The sequence below is a fragment of the Oncorhynchus kisutch genome, linkage group LG25 (assembly GCF_002021735.2).
Source record: "Oncorhynchus kisutch isolate 150728-3 linkage group LG25, Okis_V2, whole genome shotgun sequence".
Taxonomy (NCBI): Eukaryota; Metazoa; Chordata; class Actinopteri; order Salmoniformes; family Salmonidae; genus Oncorhynchus; species Oncorhynchus kisutch.
This window is the reverse complement of record NC_034198.2, coordinates 45,681,333-45,696,489: the sequence shown is the minus strand read 5'-3', so window position 1 is coordinate 45,696,489 and position 15,157 is coordinate 45,681,333. Positions and strand designations below refer to the sequence as shown.

At 43.7% G+C, this 15,157-nt stretch overlaps 1 protein-coding gene across 3 annotated transcripts in view; it reads right to left on the bottom strand.

Moving 5' to 3' along the window:
* Positions 1-15,157, bottom strand: part of LOC109879244 (CSC1-like protein 2) — an 82,879-nt gene that overhangs the window by 42,976 nt on the left and 24,746 nt on the right. For 2 of the 3 annotated variants that reach the window (XM_031804689.1, XM_031804690.1), the window contains 6 exons: positions 11,016-11,106; positions 9,786-9,823; positions 6,266-6,408; positions 3,856-3,907; positions 2,429-2,537; positions 1,960-2,030 (listed from right to left, as the gene is read on the bottom strand). In XM_031804689.1, coding sequence (XP_031660549.1) covers positions 1,960-2,030; positions 2,429-2,537; positions 3,856-3,907; positions 6,266-6,408; positions 9,786-9,823; positions 11,016-11,106 — 504 coding nt within the window. Of the gene's footprint in view, positions 1-1,959; positions 2,031-2,166; positions 2,198-2,428; positions 2,538-3,855; positions 3,908-6,265; positions 6,409-9,785; positions 9,824-11,015; positions 11,107-15,157 lie in introns of those variants that run through there. The other variant, XM_031804691.1, reaches the window with a different exon arrangement.

The following is a 15,157-nucleotide window of genomic DNA, read 5'->3' as shown; positions in this document are numbered from 1 at the left end:
CTGTCTCTCTCTCCCACTGGCTGAAGTCTGTCTCTCTCTCTCCCACTGGCTGAAGTCTCTCTCTCTCTCCCACTGGCTGAAGTCTCTCTCTCTCTCCCACTGGCTGAAGTCTGTCTCTCTCTCTCCCACTGGCTGAAGTCTGTCTCTCTCTCTCCCACTGGCTGAAGTCTCTCTCTCTCTCTCTCTCCCACTGGCTGAAGTCTCTCTCTCTCTCCCACTGGCTGAAGTCTGTCTCTCTCTCTCCCACTGGCTGAAGTCTCTCTCTCTCTCTCCCACTGGCTGAAGTCTCTCTCTCTCTCTCCCACTGGCTGAAGTCTCTCTCTCTCTCTCCCACTGGCTGAAGTCTCTCTCTCTCTCTCCCACTGGCTGAAGTCTCTCTCTGACATTTCTCTGTCTCACAAGTATGGGTCTTCACTCCTTTGCATGTGAAGAGACAGACGAGGCTACAGGAGAAAGAGGTATTTCTGGAACACAGGAAGAGCCGGTCGTCTGCCGGTGGTGAACAACGTTAGATTTTGTGTAATACTATTTGGTGATCAGGCCACGACCCGGTTCCTCCCAGTGTGTGTCTCCCAGCCCCTTCTACAGCCTAACACACGACTCACATGATTCAGCTCATAGGCTTTTTTTGTTAGGAGCAATCACACAGATAGGCCTGCTATTGTCTGTATAGGGCCGGGACTCATGGACCCAAACACACACACACACCAGGGGTCAAGTAAAGCCATACCCAACAGACTAGGGAATGGGTTTCAATATAATGTAGCCCTGTAGAGAGACTACTAGGGAATGGGTTTCAATATAATGTAGCCCTGTAGAGACTACTCTCAGAGAGACTACTAGGGAATGGGTTTCAATATAATGTAGCCCTGTAGAGACTACTAGGGAAAGGGTTTCAATATAATGTAGCCCTGTAGAGACTACTAGGGAAAGGGTTTCAATATAATGTAGCCCTGTAGAGAGACTACATTAATATTAACCCTGTAGAGAGACTACATTAATATTAACCCTGTAGAGACTACATTAATATTAGCCCTGTAGAGAGACTACATTAATATTAACCCTGTAGAGAGACTACATTAATATTAACCCTGTAGAGAGACTACATTAATATTAGCCCTGTAGAGAGACTACATTAATATTAACCCTGTAGAGACTACATTAATATTAGCCCTGTAGAGAGACTACATTAATATTAGCCCTGTAGAGAGACTACATTAATATTAGCCCTGTAGAGAGACTACATTAATATTAACCCTGTAGAGAGACTACATTAATATTAGCCCTGTAGAGAGACTACATTAATATTAACCCTGTAGAGAGACTACATTCATGTAATTAGTATAGTTTTTTTCCCCAAGGGATAAATTCTGAAAGAAACCATTCTGAAACTTGTGACGTGAAATCAGTGTTGCCAGATACAGGGAACAGACAGCACTTACTCAGTGTTGCCAGATACAGGGAACAGACAGCACTTACTCAGTGTTGCCAGATACAGGAAACAGACAGCACTTACTCAGTGTTGCCAGATACAGGAAACAGACAGCACTTACTCAGTGTTGCCAGATACAGGGAACAGACAGCACTTACTCAGTGTTGCCAGATACAGGGAACAGACAGCACTTACTCAGTGTTGCCAGATACAGGAAACAGACAGCACTTACTCAGTGCTGCCAGATACAGGGAACAGACAGCACTTACTCAGTGCTGCCAGATACAGGAAACAGACAGCACTTACTCAGTGCTGCCAGATACAGGAAACAGACAGCACTTCTCAGTGTTGCCAGATACAGGAAACAGACATCACTTACTCAGTGTTGCCAGATACAGGAAATAGACAGCACTTACTCAGTGCTGCCAGATACAGGAAACAGACAGCACTTACTCAGTGCTGCCAGATACAGGAAACAGACAGCACTTACTCAGTGCTGCCAGATACAGGAAACAGACAGCACTTACTCAAAGTGTTGCTTGATGTGCTTCTCCTCTGCATACTTGGAGATCCCGTTGACAAATAAAGTGCGTTTCACCTAAAAATAAAAAAAAGAGCAAAAAAATGAAGATATGGTTTTCACATTGACCTGGTACATCTACAGCCTGGTAGTGGAGGGATATTTAGGACATGGGTGGTGTGTGTGTGTGTGTGTGTGTACTCATACCACCCACCAGATCGTCCTCTCTGTAGTGCATCTTGGAGGTGTGTGTGTGTGTGTGTGTGTGTGTGTGTGCCCATACCACCCACCAGATCGTCCTCTCTGTAGTGCATCTTGGAGGTGTGTGTGTGTGTGTGTGTGTGTGTGTGTGTGTGTGTGTGTGTGTGTGTGTGTGTGTGTGTGTGTGCCCATACCACCCACCAGATCGTCCTCTCTGTAGTGCATCTTGGAGGTGTGTGTGTGTGTGTGTGTGTGTGTGTGCCCATACCACCCACCAGATCGTCCTCTCTGTAGTGCATCTTGGAGGTGTGTCGTCTCATGCTGTACACGGTCAGCAACAGGTAGAGGAACGCAAAGGTGGTGTGGAGCCACAGCAGCATGTTACTGAGAGGGGGGGCAGAAACAGACACACAGACAGTTAATCAGACAGACAGACAGTTAGTCAGACAGTTAGACAGTCAGTCAGACAGGCAGGCAGACATACAGACAGTTAGACAGGTGGTCAGTCAGACAGGCAGACAGACAGTTAGACAGTCAGACAGGCAAGCAGACAGACAGACAGACAGACACAGACAGTTAGTCAGTCAGACAGTTAGTCAGTCAGACAGTTAGTCAGACAGACAGACAGACAGACAGACACAGACAGTTAGTCAGTCAGACAGTTAGTCAGACAGACAGACAGACAGACAGACAGACAGTTAGTCAGACAGACAGACAGACAGACAGACAGTTAGTCAGTCAGACAGTTAGTCAGACAGACAGACAGACAGACAGTCAGACAGACAGTCAGACAGACAGACAGTTAGTCAGACAGACAGACAGACAGACAGTCAGACAGTTAGTCAGACAGACAGACAGACAGACAGTCAGACAGACAGTCAGACAGACAGACAGTTAGTCAGACAGACAGACAGACAGACAGTCAGACAGTTAGTCAGACAGACAGACAGTTAGTCAGACAGACAGACAGTTAGTCAGACAGACAGGCAGAAAGACAGACAGACAGACAGGCAGAAAGACAGACACAGACAGACAGTTAGTCAGTCAGACAGTTAGTCAGACAGACAGACAGACAGACACAGACAGTTAGTCAGTCAGACAGTTAGTCAGACAGACAGACAGACAGACAGACAGTTAGTCAGACAGACAGACAGACAGACAGACAGTTAGTCAGTCAGACAGTTAGTCAGACAGACAGACAGACAGACAGACAGTTAGTCAGACAGACAGACAGTCAGACAGACAGACAGTTAGTCAGACAGACAGGCAGAAAGACAGACAGACAGACAGGCAGAAAGACAGACACAGACAGACAGTTAGTCAGTCAGACAGTTAGTCAGACAGACAGACAGACAGACACAGACAGTTAGTCAGTCAGACAGTTAGTCAGACAGACAGACAGACAGACAGACAGACAGTTAGTCAGACAGACAGACAGACAGACAGACAGTTAGTCAGTCAGACAGTTAGTCAGACAGACAGACAGACAGACAGTCAGACAGACAGTCAGACAGACAGACAGTTAGTCAGACAGACAGACAGACAGTCAGACAGTTAGTCAGACAGACAGACAGACAGACAGTCAGACAGACAGACAGACAGTTAGTCAGACAGACAGTCAGACAGACAGACAGTCAGACAGACACCAACCATTCCTTCTGTAATTGCAACCTAAATAAAGCACTAATGTAGAATCACTCACTTGGCATCCAGATTGGCTAAAGTGGTGCGTCCAAAACTGTAGGCATCATTTTCTGTGTGGGGGAAAATGGTTAGGTTAGAGGGTAGAAACAGGAGAATAACGGGACATTACGCTGTTGAATGTACGTTCTAGTTCATTATATTTCTATGGGTGGGTTATTGAATGTGAATGTACGTTCTAGTTCATTATATTTCTATGGGTGGGTTATTGAATGTCAATGTACGTTCTAGTTCATTATATTTCTATGGGTGGGTTATTGAATGTGAATGTACTGTACGTTCTAGTTCATTATATTTCTATGGGTGGGTTATTGAATGTGAATGTACGTTCTAGTTCATTATATTTCTATGGGTGGGTTATTGAACGTGAATGTACGTTCTAGTTCATTATATTTCTATGGGTGGGTTATTGAATGTGAATGTACTGTACGTTCTAGTTCATTATATTTCTATGGGTGGGTTATTGAATGTACTGTACGTTCTAGTTCATTATATTTCTATGGGTGGGTTATTGAATGTGAATGTACTGTACGTTCTAGTTCATTATATTTCTATGGGTGGGTTATTGAATGTGAATGTACGTTCTAGTTCATTATATTTCTATGGGTGGGTTATTGAATGTGAATGTACGTTCTAGTTCATTATATTTCTATGGTGGGTTTCAGCATCTTTGTCTTTAGATGAGGTTGTGGTGGTATCTGATTTTTATATATGAAAGTGAGGAAATGAATCCACAAGGAGCTGATTCAATTCATGTGATACACAGAATATATTTAAAATGGCTTCAGTCCAATCTACCCTGCATGACCACAGCTTTTTCTACACAGGAGAACATTGATAGTAATTAATGGTGGTTTGTCTATAATCTAATAACACCACTTCTAGAATTAACTCTAGGTCTTTATCATATTAACACAAGGGCCTTGTGGTTAGTGTCCACCCCGAGATTGGAAGGTTGGGGGTTCAATCCCCGGTCAAGTCATAACAAAGACTAAAAACAAAAACGATGCTCCTCTGCTTGGCATTGGATTGGGGGTACGGCCCTAAGATAGACTAGTGTCCTGTCCAGGGGGTGACCTGGTACATCAAGCTGCCTCACTACAGAAACAGGAGATAGACTAGTGTCCTGTCCAGGGGGTGACCTGGTACATCAAGCTGCCTCACTACAGAAACAGGAGATAGACTAGTGTCCTGTCCAGGGGGTGACCTGGTACATCAAGCTGCCTCACTACAGAAACAGGAGATAGACTAGTGTCCTGTCCAGGGGGTGACCTGGTACATCAAGCTGCCTCACTACAGAAACAGGAGATATGTGAGCCCACAGGACAGGAGTCTGAGACTCACTTGTGTTAGCCTCCACGTTAATGCTTCACTTGACAAGATCAAATCAAATCAAATTTTATTGGTCACATACACATGGTTAGCAGATGTTAATGCGAGTGTAGCGAAATGCTTGTAGATGGAAAATACAACGATATAACCCCTCGAGCCACCGATGTTAAAATGGATACAATTCAAACAATAACTACAACCTCAAAGTCCTAAACACCAGATCTGAACTAAAACACCAGATCTGAACTATACACCAGATCTGAACTATACACCAGATCTGAACTAAAACACCAGATCTGAACTAAAACACCAGATCTGAACTAAAACACCAGATCTGAACTAAAACACCAGATCTGAACTAAAACACCAGATCTGAACTAAAACACCAGATCTGAACTAAACACCAGATCTGAACTAAACACCAGATCTGAACTAAACACCAGATCTGAACTAAACACCAGATCTGAACTAAACACCAGATCTGAACTAAAACACCAGTTCTGAACTAAAACACCAGATCTGAACTAAAACACCAGATCTGAACTAAAACACCAGATCTGAACTAAAACACCAGATCTGAACTAAACACCAGATCTGAACTAAACACCAGATCTGAACTATACACCAGATCTGAACTAAACACCAGATCTGAACTATACACCAGATCTGAACTAAACACCAGATCTGAACTAAACACCAGATCTGAACTATACACCAGATCTGAACTAAAACACCAGATCTGAACTAAAACACCAGATCTGAACTAAACACCAGATCTGAACTAAACACCAGATCTGAACTAAACACCAGATCTGAACTAAACACCAGATCTGAACTAAACACCAGATCTGAACTAAACACCAGATCTGAACTATACACCAGATCTGAACTAAACACCAGATCTGAACTAAACACCAGATCTGAACTAAACACCAGATCTGAAGTTTTTATTTTTTATTTAACTAGGCAAGACCGACAGGGCCCTGATCAAAACGCCATTTATGATGTCGTCATGGCCACCATCCCAGTGTTTGTCTCTCAGGTGTTTCCTGAAGTCCCGTCCCCTAAACCCCACTCACCCAATAGATTTCCTGAGAAGTTGACGGGCAGGACGATGGCCACTGAGAGCACGCCCACCACCACCAGCAGACCAATGATGTGCCTCTGGAAGGAGAGGTAGTGCACAGCATCCTCACCACACTTCTCCCTGATCTCCTCATCCCTAGAGAGAGAGAGCGAGAGAGACAGAGACAGAGAGACAGAGACAGACAGAGCATGTATTTTTTAATGTAATCTTTATTTAACCATGAGTCCCTGAGACAGATTATTTTATAGAAGAACACAGTCAGAGAGATACTAACCAGGTTCCAGCCGTGCAGAGCTCTGAACACAGTCATTGACAGTTAAACTCACAAAAGACTAATTACAACCTCATTTTAACTCTTGCTGCCCCCCCCCCCCCCACACCACACACACACACAACCTTGAGAACGACTGATATAGATTTTTTTAGGGCCGATGCCGATAATGATTTTTGGGGGTCAAGGAGGCCGATCGATGGTGATGATATTTTAGGCCGATATTCAATATCATTCAATATGTAAATGTTGAAATGCCACCATTTCCCAAAGACAGTAATGTATGCATTAACGCAGAAATCATCAAATCAATGGCTGTTTTAAAATATTCACTGTTAGAGAATATAAAATAACATCTATTCAATGCAAATAGGTTCAACGTAGCGTCATGATTTTGTGATCAAGGGAACAAAACTGAACAGAAATATAAAATGCAACATGTAAAGTGTTGGTCCCATGGTCTGGAGCTGAAATACAAAGATCACAGAAATGTTCCATAAAGAAACAGCGTATTTCTCTAAAATGTGTTTACATCCCTGTTAGTGAGCATTCGTCATTTGCCAAGATAATCCATCCACCTGACATTTGCGGCATATCATGAAGCTGATTCAACAGCATGATCATTCCACAGGTGCACCTTGTGCTGGGGGACAATAAAAGGCCGTTCTAAAATGTGCAGTTGTCACACAGATGTATCAAGTTGAGGGAGCAGCAATTGCATGCTGACTGCAGGAAGGTCCACCAGAGCTGTTGCCAGAGAATTAAATGTTAATTTCTCTACCATAAGCCACCTCTAAGGTTGTATTAGATAAATTGGCAGTACGTCCAACCGGCCTCACAACAGCAGACCACGTGTATTGCGTTGCGTGGGGGAGCGGTTTGCTGATGTCAACAGAGTGCCCCATGGTGGAGGTGGGGTTATGGTTTGGGCAGGACAATGAACACAATTGATTTTATCAATGGCAATTTGAATGCACAGAGACAATTACGAGACCCTGAGGCCCATTGTCGTGCCATTCATCCGCCGCCATCACCTCATGTTTCAGCATGATAATGCACGGCACCATGTCGCAAGGATCTGTACACAATTCCTGGAAGCTGAAAATGTCCCAGTTCTTCCATGGCCTGCATACTCACCAGGCATGTCACCCATTAAGCATGTTTGGGATGCTCTGGATCGACGTGTAAGACACCGTGTTCCAATTCCCACCAATATCCAGCAACTTCACACAGCCATTGAAGAGGAGTAGAACAACATTCCACAGGCCACAATCAACAGCCTGATCAACTCTATGTGAAAGAGATGTGTCGCGCTGCATGAGGCAAATGATCGTCACACCAGATACTGACTGGTTTTCTGATCCACACCAGATACTGACTGGTTTTCTGATCCACACCAGATACTGACTGGTTTTCTGATCCACACCAGATACTGACTGGTTTTCTGATCCACACCAGATACTGACTGGTTTTCTGATCCACGCCCCTACCTTTTTATTTAAGGTATCTGTGACCAATAGATGTATATCTGTATTCCCAGTCATGTGTAATCCATAGATTAGGACCTAATTGATTAACTGTAACTCTGTTAAAATCTTTTCAAATTGTTGCATGTTGTGATTATATTTTTGTTCAGTATATTATTTGTCATTTTCCGTGATGGGAGAAAAAAAAAAATGTTCAGCTGTCAGGACGCATCTCTAAACAACTCCGCTGTCAGGACGATTCTCTAAACAACTCCGCTGTCAGGACGCATCTCTAAACAACTCAGCTGTCAGGACACATCTCTAAACAACTCAGCTGTCAGGATGAAATTCCAAACAACTCAATTGGCTAGTTCAGCTATCTGTCAAGAAATGGGAGGGTTGTAACTTGTATCCTACTACTGCGATTGGATCGTTCGAGGCTGCAACTCCGCTCATACTTGCTACTGTTTACTGCTACTATGATAACTAGCTCAAATGGCAAAGACATTTGCTACCAATCTTTACATGTGCATAATAATATCTAACATGGAGAGTGAGGATAGGAAATAATTTTAAACATCGTTCTGTCTGAATGACTCAAATCTTTCCGTCGTTTTGAGAAGTGTGACACTCACGCTGATCTACAGCTTTCTTGGGTCCACTAGGCAGGGTAGCCTAGTGGTTAGAGCGTTGGACTAGTAACCAAAAGGTTGCAAGTTCAAATCCCTGAGCTGACAAGGTACAAATCTGTCGTTCTGCCCCTGAACAGGCAGTTAACCCACTGTTCCTAGACCAGTTAACCCACTGTTCCTAGACCAGTTAACCCACTGTTCCTAGACCAGTTAACCCACTGTTCCTAGACCAGTTAACCCACTGTTCCTAGGCCGTCATTGAAAGTAAGAATTTGTTCTTAACTGACTTGCCTAGTAAAATAAAGGTAAAAAATAATCTTAGGTAGCTAAACCTATTGCGTTTTTAAAACGCTCCCTATTTCTCCTATCATCTAACCTGACTATCAACGGTTAATTTTTCAGATTTGATTGTGGCTGGTCAGATCAGCACAACAGTAAATAGTTAACGTTACAACACGCAAATCAGATGGCTCGTTGCCCCAAAATGGTGCATGTTCAAAATAATGACCTGCTAACGTTAGCTAGCTACATTGGCCATTAGCTCCTAACTGATGTTTATCTAGCCAGCTAGCTAGCATAGTAGATAATATGGCTAGCTACATTGGCCATTAGCTCCTAACTGATATGTTTATCTAGCCAGCTAGCTAGCATGGTAGCTAATATAACTAGCTACCATGGCCATTAGCTCCTAACTGATATGTTTATCTAGCTAGCTGGCATAGTAGATAATATGGCTAGCTACCTAACATCACAGATGAAAGGGTTTGTTATCGTAATCTTTGCTAACAGGTCACATAGCTGTCTGTTTAGCTAGCACGTCCACAACAAGCATTGGTAGTGAATTAGTAGTGAATTAATTACACTAAACTAATATTTGCAACAAGAGATCGATTTTGATCACTGTCTTAATTAATCTGTTTCTCAATTGTGCATCTTTCGGTTGGAGAATGAGCTAGTTTGCTGCGAATTTTCCCAGCTAGACATTCCTCAGTGGGTGGTGGCTAGCAGAGCAGCAGTTCTGCTAAGTAAAGGGACTATCAAAGGCTGATGGCCAATATCAGCCCGATATATTGGCTCAGCTGATTATCGGTCGTTCTCTCTCTAACACACACTCACACACAACCCACTGTATGGGAGACTCACTTTATCCGAAAGATGGCTGTTAACCAGGAGCAGAAGCCCTAGAGAGAGAAGAGATTAGGTTAGATCTGCCGTCAATTAGGTTAGCCCTGCTGTAGATTAGATGAGGTTAGATGTGTCATACATTAGATTTATTAAATCTGCCATAGGTTAGGTTAGATCTGCTGTAGGTTAGAGTAGATCTGCTGTAGGTTAGAGTAGATTTGCTGTAGGTTAGACCAAGTCTATCGTAGGTTAGAGTAGATCTGCCTTGGTTAGATTAGATCTGCCGTAGGTTAGAGTAGATCTGCCGTAGGTTAGAGTAGATCTGCCGTAGGTTAGAGTAGATCTGCCGTAGGTTAGAGTAGATCTGCCGTAGGTTAGAGTAGATCTGCCGTAGGTTAGAGTAGATCTGCCGTAGGTTAGGGTAGATCTGCCGTAGGTTAGGTTAAATCTGCCAAAGGTTAGGTTAGGTCTGCCGTAGGTTAGGTTAGGTCAGGTCTGCCGTAGGTTAGGTTAGGTCAGGTCTGCCGTAGGTTAGGTTAGGTCAGGTCTGCCGTAGGTTAGGTTAGGTCACGTCTGCCGTAGGTTAGGTTAGGTCACGTCTGCCGTAGGTTAGGTTAGGTCACGTCTGCCGTAGGTTAGGTTAGGTCACGTCTGCCGTAGGTTAGGTTAGGTCACGTCTGCCGTAGGTTAGGTTAGGTCACGTCTGCCGTAGGTTAGGTTAGGTCACGTCTGCCGTAGGTTAGGTTAGGTCACGTCTGCCGTAGGTTAGGTTAGGTCTGCCGTAGGTTAGGTTAGGTCTGCCGTAGGTTAGGTTAGGTCTGCCGTAGGTTAGGTTAGGTCTGCCGTAGGTTAGGTTAGGTCTGGGGCGTCAGGTAGCCTAGTGGTTAGAGCGTTGGATTAATAACCGAAGAGGTTGCAAGTTCAAATCCCTGAGCTGACAAGGTAAAAAATCTTTCATTCTGCCCCTGAACAAGGCAGTTAACCCACTGTTCCTAGGTTGCCATTGAAAATAAGAATTTGTTCTTAACTGACTTGCCTAGTTAAATGAAGGTTATAAAGAAAACATTTTTTTTTTAAAGATCACATTACTTTTCACAATGCAAATGGTTTGTGACTCTTCGATGGTGTTCCTCAAGAGCTTTTAACGGTGATTTGGTGGTCTCCAGAACCGACAAGGTTGGAAACCGATGCTCTAGCGTAGACGCTCCACGCCCCATGACCCCAGTAAAAACAGGAAGTAGTACTTACGTTGTCTCTCTGCTCAAAGTCCACTGAGCTGGAGACAGAGGTCAGGCGTTCGTAGCGATCGGGAAGCTCTGACGTTATGGCAGACGCCACACTGCGCACACACACAATGTTAAAAGGATACAATTAGTATTAGCTTAGCATTAGCCTAGCGCTCCCCAAAAACAAACCTGATGGAGATCGCTTTAGCCAAGCATTAGCATAGCACAACACCAAAAAGTTAGGCTTTGATATCACCATTGTAGTACAGTATCAATGGTGTATTTATTTACAGAGTAGTTAGTTCACTGGCCACACATGTACTAGGCTCTGAAATGGTCTGGAGAGGCTGGTCCTGGGCTGTGTTCACACGGTTGCACCACTTACATTCCAATTCTGGAATTTCAGTTTATTTCCTGAATTGACAGAATTTAATGTAATTGACCTGAGACAGAGTTTAGGTTTTAGTGGGGCGTAGGTCTACTCCTCATCGGTGTTGGGACTAGTTATTTGAAAAATATACATTACATTTACAGAACCAGTCAAACGTTTCAGAAACACCTACTCATTGGAGAGGCAAGGAGTGGAATGTTAGCTTAAAAAGACTGGTACCCGCACTAGAGACAATCAATCCTCTCCTGGATGAAGATCCCTGATGCCCAAATTGTTTTGTGCATACTTTATACTTAAAAAAAAAAAAATTGTGCACCTGTCCCGACTTCCGCCGAAGTCGGTCCCTCTCCTTGTTCGGGCGGCGTTCGGCGGTCGACTTCACCGGCTTTTTAACCATCGCCGATCCATTTTTAATTTTCCATTTGTTTTGTCTTTGTTTTCTACACACCTGGTTTCTATTCCCCAATTATATGTTCATTATTTAACCCTCTGTTTCCCCCATGTTGGTGTGCGTGTTTGTAATTTATGTTCTATGTTGATGGCTGGTATTTTGTTGCCGGGTTTTGTATTTACTCCCGTTTAGTCGTGTTGTATTTAGTCGTGTTGTATTTAGTCGTGTTGTATTTAGTCGTGTTGTATTTAGTCGTGGTGTATTTAGTCGTGGTGTATTTAGTCGTGGTGTATTTAGTCGTGGTGTATTTAGTCGTGGTGTATTTAGTCGTGGTGTATTTTGTCGTGGTGTATTTTGTCGTGGTGTATTTTGTCGTGGTGTATTTTGTCGTGGTGTATTTAGTCGTGGTGTATTTAGTCGTGGTGTATTTAGTCGTGGTGTATTTAGTCGTGGTGTATTTAGTCGTGGTGTATTTAGTCGTGGTATATTTAGTCGTGGTATATTTACTCCCGTTTAGTCGTGGTATATTTAGTCGTGGTATATTTAGTCGTGGTATATTTAGTCGTGGTATATTTAGTCCCGTTTAGTCGTGGTATATTTAGTCGTGGTATATTTACTCCCGTTTAGTTGTGGTATATTTAGTCGTGGTATATTTCGTTGTGGTATATTTAGTCCCGTTTAGTCGTGGTATATTTAGTCGTGGTATATTTTGTCCCGTTTAGTCATGGTATATTTAGTCGTGGTATATTTAGTCGTGGTATATTTAGTCCCGTTTAGTCGTGGTGTATTTAGTCGTGGTATATTTACTCCCGTTTAGTCGTGGTATATTTAGTAGTGGTATATTTCGTTGTGGTATATTTAGTCGTGGTATATTTAGTCCCGTTTAGTCGTGGTATATTTACTCGTGGTATATTTAGTCCCATTTAGTTGTGGTATATTGTGTCGTGGTATATTTCACACGCCGTTGTATGGTTTCTATACCGGTGTTTTTTCGTGTATTAAATACCTTGTCCACGCATCTCAACTCTCCTGCGCCCGACTCCTTTTCACCAGTTACTCAAAGCCTTGACCTTGTTCCAGGTAATACCGTACACACTCAAAGCCTTGACCTTGTATTCACTTCCAGGTAATATCGTACACAGAAACGTTTTGACCATCTGGATATAACCGTTTTACTTTGTGTTAAGATAACATCTCAGTTTCACTCTTCAGAGGGAGCTTGGCGATTTGAAAAAGTCACCCATTATTTTACTCTGTCACTCATAAAACTAATCTACGTAGTAATTACATAACGTCCCCCCCCAACCCTCACACACCCCATCAGTGAGACAACAATGATCCAGAACAAACCTCTACAGCCCCATTCCATGCAGTTTGAGGATTCTAGAGATACACAAACGGTTTCTCTCTGTCAGAGCCCCCCAGCCTGTTAAAAGGCAGAATGCAGACGTGGGAGTGATCAGAGCGGGGTGGGGAAAAGTGAAAATGTTTGGCAGAGTGGTTTGGAATCATCTTTCTTATTGGTCTATTTTTTAATGACTGCATGGTGATGTCACCATGGAAGGCCCAAACTACATCCCACCAAGACAGGCAGAAATTTCACCTGGTCTTTTCAAACAGCTCTTACACTAAAAAGGACATTGTCAAAACGTTCACAATTTCACAGTGTTATTCCAACATCAGTGTGGAAATATATAGAAAACACAGGAAAATCTCATTTTTGACTGAAATAGGCCTTTAAGATGACAGATGCTAGCTAGAGAGAGAAGGTTATTCACAGACAAGGTTATTCACAGACAAGGGTATTCACAGACAAGGGTATTCACAGACAAGGGTATTCACAGACAAGGGTATTCACAGACAAGGGTATTCACAGACAAGGGTATTCACAGAGACAACATAACACCAGTGTGTAGTCATTAATACGCATACTGAGAGCAGTGTTTTTCAATCCTGGTCCTGTGCACCCAAAGGGATGTCCCTTTTTATTTCTGACCCCTGACCCCTGGCACTAACACAGCTGATGCAACTAATCAAATATGACCCGACGACCAGGATTGAGAGAAACGCTGACAGAGGGATGTTAATCCAGGATAACGTTTCGCCTTTCAGATCACAATGAATATTGGGATCTCAATTACTACTGGGATCAATCATCTCAATTACAGCCTGGTCACAGAACTGTTTGTACAGTCTTGCCAAAGACTGTAAGCGTTAAACAAGTCCGCACAAACAGATCTGAGACCAGGCTATCTCCTTTAATGATTTAGAGTACTGGAAGAAATGGGTAACCTCTGCTCTGCTAAATGTCAGCCACCAAGCGTACAACAACATTAAAGGATGAATTCACCCAGAGGGACTCCGGGGGGGGGGGGGATTACCTCAGAGTCATATCTAATACAGAAATACAGAACCACCACAGACACACAGCTGATTGGTAGGAAGGGGTAGCTAGTAGGTAGTACAGAACCACCACAGACACACAGCTGTTTGGTAGGAAAAGGTGGCTACTAGGTAGTACAGAACCACCACAGACACACAGCTGATTGGTAGGAAGAGGTGGCTAGTAGGTAGTACAGAACCACCACAGACACACAGCTGATTGGTAGGAAGAGGTGGCTAGTAGCTAGTACAGAACCACCACAGACTGATACATACAGGAGCTGTAGGTAGGGATAACCAGTCAGGTGAGGTGTGTAGTTACTAGTTACCGTACCTCTCCACCCTGTAAACATCCTGCCTGCTGGGCGCCTCATGGGCTGCGCTCATACAGGAGGACAGGAAAGGCATGCTGCTTGTCAGAGAGTTTAACAACGAAACAGATTAGCATATAGAGCTGATTAGTTGGGGAGAGAGAGGACATCCAACAGCAGGGTTGAAACAGACAGAGACAGAGAGACACCAGAGACTCAGCAGCAAAGTTTTAAAAAACAGAGGAATGATGAGAAAGAAAAAAGAGGGAGAGAACAGGAGTGGCATGGAGGAGAAGAAAGCCTGGAGGGAGAGAAGGAAAGAGAAAACCCACACCGAGAGAGAGAGAGAGAGAGAGAGAGAGAGAGAGGCCAACCCACACAGAGAGAGAGAGAGAGAGAGAGAGAGAGAGAGAGAGAGAATAGGAGTGGCATGGAGGAGAAGAAAGCCTGGAGGGAGAGAAGGAAAGAGAAAACCCACACCGAGAGAGAGAGAGAGAGGGAGAGAGAGAGAGGGAGAGAGAGAGAGGGAGAGAGAGAGAGAGAGAGGCCAACCCAACCCACACCGAGAGAGAGAGAGAGAGAGAGAGAGAGGGAGAGAGAGGCCAACCCAACCCACACCAGCCTAGGTAGGAAAGGAAGAGAGTTACTCCTAGAAGATAAGAGGGGTACGAAAGAGGAAGAGAAGCAGG